The following is a 17,095-nucleotide window of genomic DNA, read 5'->3' on the forward strand; positions in this document are numbered from 1 at the left end:
CAGTATTGCCAGATTATAATTTATTTTTCCCATTTACGGGATTATTTTTGCTTTGCCATATTGCCATTCGTTCTAAAATTAGCAGCATCTGCATAATTTTTTAATTTTATTTATAGCATTATTATATATTTTCAATGTGAAATATTACGCAGGTATATTTTTGTAAGGAGATACGATAAATATTTAAAGTAAAAATCAAACGTACGTCTGCATTTGTTTTGAAAACTAAAACGACTGTAGTATTTTCTGGAAACTTAAAAATTATCAACTGGCAACTTTGATTGTTACATCTATTTTCCCGCCAAGACATTACTTTTTCTAAAGTAAGAACGGCACGGACGTAACGAAACAGTATTCCATATTATGTTTCAGAGGCTATTGTATTTTCTTCATTGTATAATAATATATGGTCTTTGTACTAAACTCCGTTATAACAAAATTAGAAATTCTTTGATATTATTATTTTCGATGCAAACTCTAGATATAATAAAAATGCATATTTTAAACCGTAAATATTCTATATATTTAATGTTACAAGGATTTTCCTTGAAATAGGTACAGCCACCTTTAGAGAAACTAGATCCGTATGGTTTTGTTTTGTATACAGGGATCATGTTTCTCTTCAGGTGACTCTGCGTCAAAACTTCATCGGTGTCGTAACTGGGTCACTGGGTCACCGGGAAGACCGCGCAAGAGCAACAAGAAGGTATCTTGAACTCTTTCTCTGTGTGATTTCCGTCGTCATTTAGTACCACCATTTTTCGATATTGGTACTTTTGTACACATGTCTTGTTGTACGAGCTTGACATTACGTAGATGAGGTCGGAACAAGGCGCTGATGCGGGTCTGAAAAAAAATAAAAGTTGTCATACCTTTAGCCTTTACTAGGTAGATAAGCCAATAGGACAAGACTCAATGGTCCCTGGTATAATGAGGGAAGCTTATGTGAAGAATGGCATTCTTCAGTTTGATAGACTTCTGTGAAATACATTACCCGACCAAGATGGAAGCTATATTTAATAGATATGTATTATGTTTTATGGTACTGCCTTAGATACGTATAACCAAAACTACTAAGCATCGAAGCTAAAATTTGACATACATACATACATTAAATCACGCCTCTTTCCCGGAGGGGTAGCCAGAGACTACCTCTTTCCACTTGCCACGATCTCTGCATATTTCCTTCGCTTCATCCACATTCATAACTCTCTTCATGCAAACTCGGCGGTTTCGGCTAAAATTTGATGTCTAGTATAAATATTCCTTAAGGATGTTGACTGATAGCCTTTTTTCCGTGCCTTTTCCTAACTCATTTGGCTCTGTCGCGTTTGAATTAATGAGTAATTCTTTTTCTATTCGCCTCATAACCTAATCAAATCTCTCTAAAAGAAATTCCATGGGATATATTGCGTAATAACTTGGATACAAACACTTGTACAAAATAAGTATTCTTTCTATATTAAATTAAAATAAATAATAATAATAAAATAAGAGCCTTTATTTTTCTCCAAAAGGTTGGTCAGTAAATATAGGTAAGTGTCAAACATACTTTGCCAGCTGAGGCGTAGGAAATTACATATAATTAAGTACCTATCCAAAAAAAAAGTGTTACGGTAACTTACTCGCAAATTTCCACTCGAAAACCCTGGAGCACCTGGTTCTTCTGGTTGACCACGACGTACCATTTGCTGTTGTCGTCCCGGACAGCTCTGGGGGCGACCACCTGCCAAATTGCATACATACTATTGTAACGTAACATTGCGAGGTAGACAGAGGCAACATTCTTGAAAATACCGGTAGTCCACGTTCAGCTGTGTGACTTCATAACGGAATTACATACATATATACATATTATCACGTCTATATCCCTTGCAGGGTAGACAGCGCTATAAGTCTTGATAAGACCGAAAGGCCACGTTCAGCTGTTTGGTTTTATAAACGAATTGAGGTTCAAATAGTGACTGGCTGCTAGACCATCGCTTACAAGAAGAACATTAATCAAGTTTATTAGCCTATCCCTTAGTAGCCTTTTACGACATCCATGCGAAAGAGATGGAGTGCTCCAGCACTAAAATAAAATTAAAGATTAATGAAAAATAAAATTGAAAAAATTAAAGATGATTTTTATTGTTAGCTACATATGTAACTATGCAAGTAAAGAATGAAAATCAATAAGTATCTAGTACTTATTCGAATTAACTTAATGCGAAAAAATATTTTAATTAGGTTTATTCTTCAATGTAACAAGATATAAATTTAGGTAACACTTACAGTTTCTTTTGATTTACATAACTCCATCATTTCGTCGTGGGGTCCTATTCTTTGTGCGATTTCTGGTGTCACCAGTCTGTCTACGTTGAAATTGTATTTCGATGATTCCAGCTGAAAACGGAAGGTAAACAATCATTAGGTGGGTGGGTCAAAAGCAAAAAGTCACACCTATTCCACTCCCTGGAATTTGCAATGAGGTTGTAGCAGGGACTATGATTCTGCTCGACCGCCACCCAAAGGCTAGATCTTCCGCCAGGCTAGGTGTTATGCCTGGGGAACCGCGGCTCCGACGATGTTGAGTCAGAGGTTGTATTTATGTTCCAATCCGTAAAATCTTTGTTTGCGCGATTTAGATATTTCGCTGCTATTGGCTGAGCGCGTCGGTTTCTTCGCGATGATTGACAGTGGGTGGACATCATTAATATCACACACATTAGTGATGTCGCCACAATGTAACCTTTTTTTTGGGGGAAAATCCCAGGATTCGTCTGTCACCCACCACGATCTAGGGTATCACTAACATTTCTAAATTGGATTATCTTTTGCACTTTAGTCAGCTATGCCACGGATATGTGTACCTAGGCTGCCAGAGTCTCCGCGTAACACGCAGGATGTCATAAAAGGCGACTAAAGTAGCAGGTACAGTCATTTAGTGGAGCTTTAATACATACATATGGTCACGTCTATATCCCTTGCGAGGTAGACAGAGCCAACAGTCTTGGAAAGCCTGATAGACGTTCAGCTATTTAGCTTAATGATAGAATTGAGATTCAAATAGCGACTTGCTGTTGCAAACCCATCGCCTAAAAAAGAATCCCAAGTTTGTAAGCCTGTCCCTTAGTCGCCTTTTACGACATCCATGGGAAAGAGATGGAGTGGTCCTATTCTTTTTTGTATTGGTGCCGGGAACCACACGGCACTGGAGCTTTAATCATATTTAAACACGGTTTAGGTGTTGTCTCACCTTCGTTACGACCTCGTCCACCTTCTCCTGGGGATAATTGTCGACATGCTCGCAGATCCCAGTCTGCAGACACTCCTGGTCAGTGACCTGTGGTTCAAAGGACGAGGTCCTGGACGTGGGTCCAGGGAACACCACCTCCCCAGTCGATTTTGTCGGGTCATGATGACCTGAAATTAGATAGGGAAATTGTCATTACTATGTAGTAGGTAATAGGAAAAAGACCACTCGCAAATACATACATACATATTATCACATCTATATCTTTTGCGGGGTAGATAGAGCGAACAGTCTTGAAAAGGCTGATTGGCCACTTTCAGCTTTTTGGCTTGATGATAGAATTGAGATTGAAATAGTGACAGGTTGCTGGCCCTTCGTCTAAAAGCAGAATCCCAAGTTAATTAGCCTATTCAATTTAGTCGCTTTTTACTTTTTAAAGAAATGAATCTACGAGTAAAGCCGGAGTACCTAATAAATAAATATATACAAGACAAATTACAAAGATTGAGTTAGCCTCGAAGTAGGTAAGTTTGAGACTTGTGTTACGAGATATTAACGCAACGATACTATATTTTATAATAAATACTTGTATAAATAAACATCCAAGACCCAGGCCAATCAGAAAAAATATCTTTTCCCGGGTTCAAAGTCCTAGCCGGGATTTGAACCCGGGTCCTCCGGTGACACAGACAACGTAGGTTTACCGCTGCGCCACAGACGCCGTGAGAAATGAAAATGTATGCCATAGGAGGAATGGGTGATCATCACAAGATCTTCATGTCTCTTGAGTGGAATCCGAGGTCTGCCTGAGACCTTGGAATGGGTAAGTCAAGTTTTATAGGAATCAACATTAGGAATAGCCTTACATCCGCAACCCTGCAATTGACCTTAACTCATTTGGTTATGACTTTAAATGGCACTTAGAGTTTTCAAAAGATGGATAAGGATCTAGTGAGTATCATGTTCACCTATAGGTAGTTTTAAAGCACATGAAGGACGTCAAATTAAGGACGTCCTGGTAAAGGGTCAGGTCAAAAGTACCCGAAACCGCCGAGCTTGCATGAAGAGAATTATGAATGTGGATGAAGCGAAGGAAGTATGCAGAGATCGTGGCAAGTGGAAAGAGGTAGTCTCTGCCTACCCCTCCGGGAAAGAGGCATGATTTTATGTATGTATGTATGTAACTGGGAATATTTGGACTTACCAATCACCCCTCTTCTCGTCAAAATTTGTACAGGCTTCGCAAAATTATTGATTATCTTCAACGTGGATTCGCCATTCCTTCTAGAATCTTCTATTGGTATTCTACTCGTGGCCTGCACTCTTTGTATATTGAAATCGAACAGTATAGATCTCTCGCTACCGGCTTGTCTATCGTCATTCTCAATTTGTCTGTTCTGTCTGTCATAACCCGGCCGGTCTTGGGTACTGAGATCTGTTTTACGGTTCGTGGTATCTCGTCGTTGGAAGCTGTAGTCTTGATCGTAGTCCCTGTACCCGAAAGATGGATTTAGCATCTGAAAATTAAAGGTTTTAGTATTAGTTATCTTGCATAGTTCTTGAATACTTTCCCTATTTTAGAATATAAAAGGTAAAATTATTTTTTTACACGTTCGATTTCAAAATACCGTATAAGTACAGTTTTATGATTATTTTTTACGAAATAGATGAATATGTGGAGTTTACCATGTATTATTGTAATTATATTTTATTTATTTCTTTCTCACTTTCCACATTTTTAAATTTTGGTTTTGTAGTTAAGCAGACACAATTGCTACTTCATTAAATTTTAAAAAACGTGTGTATGAAAACATGATGAATTTAGATGAAGCAAAAAAATGCTGGGATCGTGGTAAGGCAAAAGATTCTCTCTGTCGACCCCTCCGAGAAAAGGGCATCACTATAATAATTAAATCATAGTATTGGAGTTTTTTGTCATTTATATCATTTCCTTAGCAATTTTGACTCTTTGTCAAACGGAGGTGAGGCGTCGGGACGATAGATGCACATTAGTAGGTACTAGTGCCGTGTGGTTTCCGGCACTTTAGAATAGAAGCACTCCATAGATTTCGTATAAGGCGACTTCGGTGGTTTTGATTGAATCAAACAATACTTATCCAAGATGCTGTCGCCAAACAAAACTCGCAGGCCAGTGGGAATTCTGACACATTCAAGGTGAACGTAATCACATAATGACCGACAGACGATGGCTAATTGACACACACACATAACGCAAACAACAAGTTTTGATTTGTTAAATATGTCAAGCAAAAAATATACTACTGAAATCACCGATTTGATGGTACAGTAACTCTAATGAAACATGTCCCTCTGTTCATACAAATCTAATTCCATCGAGTTACTCTGTAGTCGACTGTACGTAATTACGTTGTTGAACACGATTTGTCCATTATTTGGCCTTTTGCCTTCCGCGGCACGGAATTATATTACATCCGTAAATGTAATAAAATTCCGTGCCGCTTTGCGTGTGTCTCAAAAGGCAGGTTCGAATCCCGGCCAGGACATGATTAGAAATAAATACTTTCTAATTAAATGTATTAATTAGATAATATTTATTAGTCTCCCATAAGAGTCTCGAGAAATTGAAACGTAGTATTAAGTAAGAGTCTCGAGTTTAATTTTGGTCTAGCTCAATCTAATTTGTCAAAAATAAATCCAATTTTACAGACAACATTTTAAATAAATAATCACTTTGGTTTAAAAGTTTGACCCATAGAGTGGTATGATTATTTGTGGTATTCGATTACATTTTTTTTGGTGCAATGAAGTATAATGAAATATATTATATATTTTTAAACAATGTTATCATTTATATATTAAGTATTATATTTAGAACAAGTTCACTTACGTAAAATTATACCTATGGATAAAGTGAATTGCATTAGTTACTCTGCACGATTTTTACACTTAACTTCCTACCTTGACATTAAACTGGTCATGTTCATTAGCATATCGACCAACATAACTATAATTATATCATCAATATGGTTATCAATAAAATTAATATTTATCACTCTTAAGCGGAAACACTGATTGTTCAAGTCAAAGTATTAAAGATCAATTGTTTATCAAGAAGTAAGAAAACTTATTAATTCACAAGTAAATTTTATGGAAGCGGTTATTTATGGTAAGCCATATTTCAAATATATAAGTTCTTTGATACTTTTTGGTCTAAGAAAAATTACTTACGTTAATTTACGTTCCTTTAGAAATTCTAGGACAACCCTTTTAGACCACATAAGGAACCTTCATGCCAAATTTCAAATATCTAGACCCAGTGTCAGTTCGGGCTGTGCGTTGATATTTAGTCTATCAGTTAGCATATTTCTTTATAAATTGATAGCTTTTCGCCCAACCTGTCATTTTTTATGATGCCAAAAAAGCAAAGAACAAAAAATGCTTCAATTTAAATGACGATATGTTATCCAATACTAAGCTAATATTGATATGATCGCTGTTTTTGCTCAAATCAATAGATCGTGGCAATCCCGCGGATTATTTTCAAAACATGTCTTTATGGGTTATTCCTTGTTTGGGTCTCTTTTTTCAAATATCGATCAATTCCACTCTATTAAAGCAACGTATGCGCTGAAGATCATGACAAGATTTTTTTCGGTAGAAATGTGTTTATAGTTTGTGGCGCAGTAGCAAATAAAATTAAATGTTGAGTCGCGTTGCTACAAAATAGTGAAGGATATTTGCTCATAAAGTTATTCTTACTTCTAAACTACAATGATTCTTAGTTATTACAACAAAAATTACGTCTCGAAAAATACTGTTAAGACACATTCTTAGGCTTTATGATGGAAATTATACAGTGAATATTAAAATTGTGCATATACATCGAATTCAATAAATTTACAAACGATGTTTATTAAATAAATATACATATTTTCATCGACGTTTCAATTTCATTTTCCCTTCATGGCTGGTTCTTTTTAATTTCATAGACCATCACGAGCCCTGACCTTTGGTCCACTTGTCCGACATTTCTCTTTCCACTATTTGTTTAGTCTGCGTCTTTAGTTTTAGGATCATTGGCACACATTATATTTAAATAAATATATACGGGACAAATTACACAGATTGAGTTAGCCTCGAAGTAAGTTCGAAACTTGTGTTACGAGATACTAACTCAACGATACTATATTTTATAATAGATACTTATATAGATAAATATCCAAGACCCAAGCCAATCAGAAAAAGTTCTTTTCTCATCATGCCCTGGCCGGGATTCGAACCCGGGAACTCCGGTGTCGCAGACTTTCTACCGCTGCGCCACAGAGGCCGTCTTTTGCGACGTCAAGCCAGGATTATTTCGGGTTATCACATATTGCAAAACTTAAAAAGGTACACATAAGTTATTGATAATGTTACCGGTGACTGTTTATCTTGTCGCAAAATGGCGTCATACAACTTTCATGGAATTGTGCATAGTTATGATACATAATGAACTGTTATGTATTTTTGAACTCGTGTATGTGTATGTGATAGATAACTTCAATAACGGATATACTTCACTTCAAAATGAATAATTTGCGTTGTAAATTTGACTATGAAGTGCGCGATACAGGGCATACTTAGAATTTTTTATATAAAAAAAGATGACAGCTGTTCATCAAATCTTGCTAAAGTGACTTCAAGCACATTTCTCCCAAAATCATCTTATTGCATTCTTGAAAAGAATTAGAAGCTAAAATTGCCTTCTTGAAACTCCTAAAAGACATAAACAAACGTTTCTAAACAGTCGGATAAATTTCGTAAAATATTTTTCCAAGTATCTACAGTCAGCTGCAAACAACAGCAACTGTAAGAAAGCGTAATGCACTACTTTGGTCGCCACCTACGACATTTTGTAGGAAGAAAAAAAATCCTTTTAACCTGCTGAAAACCGTATAGTTATTGATTGCGTGCGCTCTTTATGAATGATGTTGACTCTTAGTTCATAATTTATAAGCATGGGTTTTCTCCACAGAAGTTTTCTCAGACATTGCGACATTACACCTGTCATTGGAATTGTTTCCATGAGTCTGCTTTATTATCCTCTTGATTAATTACAAAGTTCTATTAATAAATATACTTATTAGTATTTTGTTTATTGTTAATTTGCGCTTGCCTCATCCTGGCGATAACTTGTGTTATCATTTTATTAAAGGTAAAGGTGTTATTGGAGCCAAGGTCTATTTTTAAATCAAGGACATTTTTTGAACACGAATAAGAAATCTGTTGAGTAGGTTAGGTTGTATATTTTTTTCCTAACACTTGTTTTTCACACTCGAGTCCTTGGGATTTTTTATACGTAACATAATTTAATATCATCTTCATTTAATAGGAGACCCAAAACCGTTATGGCTAAAAAGTAAAGAAAAGTCGGAAAGTTTAAATTCAGAATACCCAATTTCAGAACGTGACATTCATTTAAACTAGTATACTTAACGGACAAACCCAAATCGAGACTCTGTTGAATGGCTATCAAAAGTAAAAACCCTTATTCTATTATACTTAAGTTCCAATTGACCGCCATTGATAAAACTATGAATATTTACTTGGGGGAATACCTCTTAAAGTGTGACGTAGTGATGACGTTTTTTGTGATGTATACAGACTTGATAAATACACCTGACTGTCCATTCCGCGCTTGACATATAATTTCTGGTGTTCGAACTGGTTTTTTCGATGTGCTTGTTGCAGTAAGCATCCCAACAAACATTTAGGCGACGATTAGAGCTTATTTTGTTACTTAGTGAGCTAGAAAGGCATTACAGTAGCAGCACTTATGACTTTTGGCGATAAAGTGGTGTAAGCAAGTAACGTATATCACTTCTACTTATAATACAGAGTTACAAGCGCGACAATCAGGCGAGCTTAAAGGTTATGGATGTATTATGGCAAATCTTAACACTGTTGTACATGCACAGCATTTTGTGTTATAGCTTTAAGTGAATCTTAGAACTCTAAGATCTAAATAAGAATAAGAATTAGTTACTACCTCCAAAAGTGCTATGCAGGTGATATTAAACTCTTTACAAGAACCTAAAGTTGCACAATAGCGTTAATAAGCGCTACCAGCCATACAATGGTGTTTATTTAATCTTATATAGAACCAAATGCTTGAAGTTATACAAAACTCTCTTGCATTACTTTAAGTCAAATAGGAGTATAATTTTTCGCTATAACAGATCCTCTAGCGACTATTGTTACTTTTTTGTGACTAAAGGTAAAGTAATAGCGCTTAAGGTCACTACTGTATTTCTTATATTGACTACTTGTTTTTGACAATGGCGTCGCAACCAAAGAAAAAAACTAAAATTGTTGTAAATACTTGGAAAAATGAATGTAGGACTGGTGGAAATACGCAGAAATTGATCAGAGAATATTATCGCATTTTGAACTCCTTTATTCCTATTGAAAATACGTCCTCTATTCTTATGGAAAGCAGTGAAGCGCGAGTTTCCTGTGAGCTTGAAGGTTCCGTACATGCTTTTCAAAATGATGATTGTGCTATTACTACAAGTGATAATGAAGATTCCTATGGAAAGCAGTGAAGCGCAAGATCGCATCGCGCATCGACTCAATCAAAAGATAAATACTGTCTCACGAAAGATAATGATATTGTAGAAATAAAACAAAATTTAGTCATTGTCACCATTTAATATTATTCATATTCATGGCTATAAAATGAAGAACAAGCTCGATATTTTTGTGCTTCCCATGAAGTCATCGTATCTAAATATGTATTTAGTTGAAGACAGTGCTGTTCTAGTTGATCGTGTTCAGCACTTCCGAAATGCTGCTGGTCTGCGCTGGAACTTGCCTCATTTTCAATATTGTTATTTTCTACTCTCTGTTCAACTGTTTTTTGTAAGTTTTATACGCTTTCGTCTTATCTGTAAACAAACACGACATTTAATAGTCTTAAAGTCAGGTTTATAAACCTAATATTGTATTTAAATCATAATATTATATTAATTGTTAAAACAATATAATAATTTATATCTAGCTACTTCTTTGTATTCTACTCGTCCAAAACAGTTAACAGGTGAATAATAAATAACATCAATACATGGTTTAAAGTTTTGAGCACTACGGATCCCTAAATTCGTTTGCTCGCCATGTTGAGATAATGAAATATTAGATTATGGTTATAAAAACAAATATTTACAAGGTTTCCATGAAGTATTTTGCTCTAGTATGTATTTATATTACTAGTACAGTATTATAAGATCAATAAGGCAATATTTTAGAACTTTTTTACAAGAAAAATGTGTCACTCCATATTAGACAAAACATTTGTTTTCAGTAAAAAGACAACATACATCGGGCGCTCGAATTATTTGCCAATAAATATGTAACATATTCACAGTGTACTTACCTTCGCAGCAAAAATACGCTTCCTTTTGCACCATAAAACAATTTCACTTTTTCTTGTTTAATATAAACATCATTAGGATTATTTTAGCCATTGAAAATAGTATTATATGTATATTATTAGATCGCAAAATTAGAAACAATATTTTCCGGGTATCAAAACCTCGTGCGAGAAAGAACTTTATCCCCTTTGTGGATCTTGAATAGCGTTCAGACCGTTACAAAACACCTATTTACTTCCCTTTTAGCGCTTGAAAATATAATTAACGCCTTTGTATCTCTACTGTACCGCTTAAGGAGTCAGTTGACGCCTACCTGTAGCCCGCTTAGCACCCATGGAGGTAATATAAAACCATTTTTGCCATTTTACCGCTAATAGAGTTAATTTTCGCTTATTTACCACTCTTGTATCGCTAAGAGATCCTGTTACCGCTATCATAACTTTCTTATAGCATTGATTGTACCTCTTAGCCAATTTCCATAACTCTTGTATACCGTCATTATACAACCTTAAGTAATATAAAATTGTGCCCAATTCGGGGGTAAAGTAGGGTTAGAGCGCGCTCTAACACTAATTTGAAACACCCATAAACCACTTTAGAATCTAGTTAGCGCTTTTATAGACTTATTATAAATCTTACTTTAGCGCCTAATTGTTACTTGGGATGCGCCTATTGACGTCATTCGTTCATATTTTGAATTGAACACAAGAGAGCGTGGTTTTTGTTTGGAGAAAGTTAACATTATTTGGATAAAAACATTGTTTTCTTTGTTGGTACAATATTTTATCGTGGTAAGCGAAAAGATTAAGTAGCCTACTTGTTTCAGCTTAAAATATACCCGTATCCCTTTCCTTCTCCTACTTTCCCGCCAATTATCAAATGCTTTGCCATCTGCATGGAAACACAAGGAAAGACTGTTTCGCACGGCGTCCCCTAGTTACGCTTCGGCGCCATTCGAGAAGATATTTTCTCTAACCGTCATGGCGCGCGCGTCATATTTAAATCAAGCGTGAATACTGCTATTAAACAAGTGTTACCCATTATCAATTAATGATCATTAACCTTTCGGTCCTTTTCCTTGTTCATTGGATTGCCGAAAAACCGCTGTCGAGAAATTGTTTGCTCAAGCGCGGGGTAAACTTTTACACACTAATCTACTATGTATGTTAATACGAGTATATATATTGCTAGCCCATCGTGTGAACTAAGTTTATAGGCCTTGAATGACTTAATTTATCAACCTTGAACGGGAAGAGCTACAACAAGAGAAATAAATAAGAATGCACGTATAGTACTTTACACAGTCTGAAAAATGCGGGAAAAATTAACAAGAAAGTAAGCCTCTATTCTAAGCCTCGACAAAAAGTGAAACTTCTTGGAATCCTGTCGAAATAACGGGGTCTTATGTTACAATCAATTATCGCAATTAGAACTTAGTTGATAAGTGCAGTATTATCTTCAAATTTTTATATTCTTTTTTGATTATCGAGGCGAAAGGATTTTAGAAAACATATTCAAAAAGACTTGAAAGATTAGTTTAGAAATTAATTTCGTATAAAGAGAGAGCAAAATAATCCCATCACTTTCCCATTTATGTAGTAAAAGGCGGCTAAAGAATAAGCTCATAAACTTGGGACTTTTCATTTAGGCGATGGGCTAGCTATCGGTCACTATTTGAATGAACTGAACGTGGCCTTTCAGTCTTTTGAAGACTGCTGGCTCTGTCTACCCCGCAAGAGATAAAGACCTGATGATATGATTGTAAATATGTACAATTTAAAAACAACCGAATGCAAAATTTTGCCTTACAAGGACTTTTGACCTTATTTGTATAATACTTTTTAAGTTCATAATAATATACTTATAGTGCAATGACCTCTTAACTGGCAGTCACCAATATTTGAAGGTTTATCTTACTAAGAAGTATTTTACCGTAGTGTTTTATGGATGTATTATAAGGTTAATGGTACTGTAAATAAATTGACAACCTGATTAAATTTTTATGTGCTTTTGGAGAATTCTGAATACTGTTATTTCTCTGCACAATTAAAGTTGATTTCAGTACGTATGTGATGGAATACATATTTGTATCACGGATGGTTTAAAGTAAGTTCAAGAGTTGTGTTAGCATCACCGGACCTGACCGGGGATCAAACCCGGGTCCTGTGGTTCATAGACGGGAACTTTATCACTGTGCCACACGGTCCACAAAATATGGAAGTGAGACTCCAAGGTATAATAATAAGGATAGATCAAAAAAAGGTTGATTAATAAAAAAAGAATATGAGCACTCCTTTTCTTTCCCATGGATGTCGTGTAAAAGGCGACTAAGGGATAGGCTTATAAACTTGGGATTCTTCTTTTAGGCGATGGGCTAGCAACCTGTCACTATTTGAATCTCAATTCATTCATCAAGTCAAAAAGTTGACAGAGAAAAAGTCAGATCAGTTGGCTCTGTTTACCCCGTAAGGGATAAAGACGTGATTATATGTATGTATGTAGATTACTTTGAGATTTCATGTACCTAGTTAGCTAGCGAGTGACCTTTATTAACATATTCACGATAACGTTTTATGTACTTAACTCATCAAAGAATTTTGTTCACGTCATCGGCTATCGTAAAATATAGCGAAACAGGTCATGATGTTAATAATTTATGTTACTTACATACACATGTATAGGTATATTATTGTACAAAAATGATCGTACACAATTATTATTATAATTACATACATACATAAAATCACGCCTCTTTCCCGGAGGGGTAGGCAGAGACTACCTCTTTCCACTTGCCACGATCTCAGCATACTTCCTTCGCTTCATCCACATTCATAACTCTCTTCATGCAAGCTCGGCGGTTTCGGGTACTTTTGACCTGACCCCTTACCAGGACGTCCTTAATTTAAATAAATAAATAATCTCCACATAACCATATAATTGTAAACTAATATTTCGTAAAAGGCGAATAAGGAAGGCTTATTGAAACTTGGAGTTCTTCTTTTAGCCAACGGGTTAGCAACCTGTTATTATATGTATCTCAATTCTATCACTAAGCCAAACAGCTGAACGTGGCCTATCAGTCTTTTCAAGATGTGATTATATGTATGTACTAGCTTTCCGCCCGCGGCTTCGCCCACGTGTAATTCGGTTATATATAGCGTTTTTTAATGATCTCGACAGGGCTTTTTCTTCCACAGGCTGAAATCTTGTTACAACTGGAATTAAATATAGCCTGTGTTACTCAGGGATGATGTAGCTTTCTAATGGTGAATGTTTGAAATCGATTGAGTAGTTACGCGCTATGGTTTCGTTACTCCGGTAACGAAACCATAGCGCGATCTATCTCGATGCCAACGCCATCTATCGAGCATCGAGACAACTCGTGATAGTTAATAGAAAATAAAATTCGGGTGTTTTATTTATGCATACCGATTACGCCGAGATTTATGGACCGATTTACGTGATTCTTTTTTTGTTCGGTAGAGTATACTTTCAAGTTGGTCCCGTTGTTACCTAGTCAGGATCTGATGATGGTATTCCAGGGAAATCAAGGGCAAACCTCAAATTTACAGGCAATTACGTTTTTGACAATTTCATAGATCTGTTTAAGTATTTGCGTCTGATAGTCATCATCCCATGTGAATGAGCTGATGATGGAAGGTACAACTCCTCAACGGTTAGGAGTTGAAAGAAAATTCTTACGAAGTTATACGTACATGTGAGGCTATTAGGTTGACCTGATAATAAAAAGTAAATCTCATTAACGTTAAGAATTTAGATGAAAATGGATGCGGACAAATTTCGTCTCTTCACTTGTTTCCTTTTAGCTGTTTGTATGGGTAGTGTTAACACAAAATAGGGATTTAAAGGCGTGATGTTATTAATGTTATGCATGTATGTACATAATTATGTATGTTATTATGTATGTTAAAGAGACGACTGAAAGTTGTCATACAAAGTTTTTTTTTAAGGATGGGAAATCATCAAATGACCTCTCCCGCTCTGGGTGGAACGGAAGGGAGTGTCAGACTTTTACTGACTAAAACCCACCTCGTTCCTTCAGTTGCCCTTTGCGTTCCGGGGCCACGGTATTTCGTTAGAACTTTCCCGCAGCCCCGGCTCAGTTTATCCCGTTTCCCCCCCTTGGGGGTTGACATTTCAAAAATCCCTTCTTAGTGCTCACTTATGTTACTAAAGGAACCTCTATTCAAAATCTCAGACTCCTATACCGAGCGGTTTCGGCTGTGCGTTAATAAATCAGTCACCCAATCGCACCCCCTAAATCACGATTGGAGGGTAGTTTGAAAAAACTTATAATGTCAAACATATTTACTTGCCTATGTACGTGTTCATGCCAAGTTTCAAGTTTATAAACCCAAGGAATAAGATTTTTCATAGAAACGTTTTTACCCCTTTTCCCCCCCTTGGGGGTTGAATTTCCAAAAATCCTTTCTTAGTGCTCCCCTACATACCCCAAGGAACCTACATTCCAAATTTCAGCTGTCTACGACCAGTAGTTTCGACTGTGCGTTGTCTGTCAGTCAGTCACTCAGTAACGGAAGAGTTTTATATATATAGATAGTTTCTCTCACCGTAAGAGCATAGAGTCTAAGAAGACTGATTGTAACTAACGATTTGATTTTATTTACACGATTGTAGAGGGTTATTTTTATATATTTTAGTAGGTTTTATTCTAAGTGCTGTGTTGTGCTGCTGTTCTGTGCCGTGTGGTTCACGGCACTAATAAAAAAAAAGAATAGGACCACTCCATCTCTTTCCCATGGATGTCGTAAAAGGCGACTAAGGGATAGGCTTACAAACTTGGGATTCTTTTTTAGGCGATGGGCTAGCAACCTGTCAGTATTTGAATCTCAATTCTATCATTAAGCCAAATAGCTGTACGTACGTGGCCATTCAGTCTTTTCAAGGCTGTTGGCTCTGTCTACCCCGCAATGGATATAGACGTGACCATATGTACTAGATTTAATTTCGTTAATTTCCTCAACAATGCTATTTACACGTATAATTATTATAATATTTATTAGCGTTCATTAATAATTCATTAACAATTGGTTAACCGTTACAAAAGGTAATTAAGGTTTGATGACATAATATTACTTAATGCTTTGGTTTGTTTTGTAATTACGGCGAGAAGGCAAAAGTGAGGTTCATCCGGCATTATGTAGGTACATATGAATTTCATAAATTTAAGCAGTTATTTATTTACCAAAATACTTTACCTATACTTATTGTAATAAACACCTACTTGGGTCACCCAAGGAGGTATGAAACTGTAAACAAATTACGAAAAAGACACCGATGTCTTATCGTTTTTTGTAAACTGTTTCAAAAAACAAACTTATCGTAGCCTAGTAACCATTATATGTATAGATATGTATAAGGGAGAATGAGGGTCGTGTGGTTCCCGGCACCAATAAAAAAAAATAGGACCACTCCATCTCTTTCCCATGGATGTCGTAAAACGTGACTAATGGATAGGCTTATAAACTTGGGATTCTTCTTTTAGGCGACGGGCTAGCAACCTGTCACTATTTGAACCTCAATTCTATCATCAAGCCAAACAGCTGAGTGTGGCAATTTTCCAGACTGTTGGCTCTGTCTACCCCGCAAGGGATAAAGACGTGATGACGTATGAGTTTCTAGAAAAATATGGGAAAAACTATTTTTTAGAGACGTGGGAGTGGGAGTGGGAGCCAGCAATTGTTTTGCCTCCGGGTGTTATATTTGTATTTCAATGAAATCACAAATATTTCTCGTTTTAAAGTAGGTATCAATAGTATACTATATTTGTTATATATACGTTAATTTTGTTTTTTTTTTTAAACAGTTAACAAAAGACGATAAGACATCGGTGTCATTATCGTGTTTTGTTTACTTAACATTCTGTCTTGGGTAGAATAAAAATTATTGTTAGCGATGTTGCTAAAAAAAAAGTCCTTAAATAACATTCAATTGTGAGAAATAGAAGACAGAAAATTGGTCTATACATTTATCAAGTGATCACCTAGAGTAACATTAAACATTGCTATTAAAAAGCGCAAGTCACAACTAACCAATAGGTATTTGACGCATTAATTAGCCACGCAACCTCAAAATCGATACTCGGGTAGAAAGTGACAACTACTTTTACTTTCAACCGAGCGATTATTTATTCAATCGATTAAAAATAATACTCACCAGACTGACCCACACGAGACATTGAAATATCCACACGTTCATTGTGTTTGAAACTGTATTCATATTAAACTTCTAAACTAACCACTAACTAAAGTCTAGCACGACACTTATATAAGGTAATAGTTTACATGACGAATTCATTCGATTTGTTTAATTAAGCCTATGACGTAGGTGAGATCGCGATTTTTATCGATAATTATTATCTCGTTATCGATAGAACGTCCACCCGTTTAAGCGGCTTTCTGACAACTGACCGACTGTGCGAAGTCGG

The 17,095-nt window shown here is 35.9% G+C and overlaps 1 protein-coding gene across 1 annotated transcript; it reads right to left on the reverse strand.

The window, feature by feature from the left end:
* Positions 1–488: 488 nt before the first annotated feature.
* On the reverse strand, positions 489–17,095 carry LOC106142920 (protein spaetzle). Its single transcript, XM_060945867.1, has 6 exons — positions 16,825–17,095; positions 4,440–4,752; positions 3,239–3,405; positions 2,275–2,385; positions 1,626–1,726; positions 489–846 (listed from the first exon to the last, which is right to left on the reverse strand). Exons 1-6 carry the CDS (start codon positions 16,885–16,887, stop codon positions 666–668), a joined length of 936 nt encoding a protein of 311 aa, XP_060801850.1. The 5' UTR covers positions 16,888–17,095; the 3' UTR covers positions 489–665.

The sequence above is a fragment of the Amyelois transitella genome, chromosome 9 (genome assembly GCF_032362555.1).
Source record: "Amyelois transitella isolate CPQ chromosome 9, ilAmyTran1.1, whole genome shotgun sequence".
NCBI classification, from domain to species: Eukaryota; Metazoa; Arthropoda; class Insecta; order Lepidoptera; family Pyralidae; genus Amyelois; species Amyelois transitella.

Coding starts and splice junctions, on each gene's coding strand:
- LOC106142920 (XM_060945867.1), bottom strand. CDS start 16,887: ATGAATACAGTTTCAAACACAATGAACGTGTGGATATTTCAATGTCTC. Junction 2,386..3,238: donor TGGACGAGGTCGTAACGAAG/GTGAGACAACAC, acceptor TTCCGTTTTCAG/CTGGAATCATCGAAATACAA. Junction 847..1,625: donor TTTCGAGTGGAAATTTGCGA/GTAAGTTACCGT, acceptor ATTTTTTTTCAG/ACCCGCATCAGCGCCTTGTT.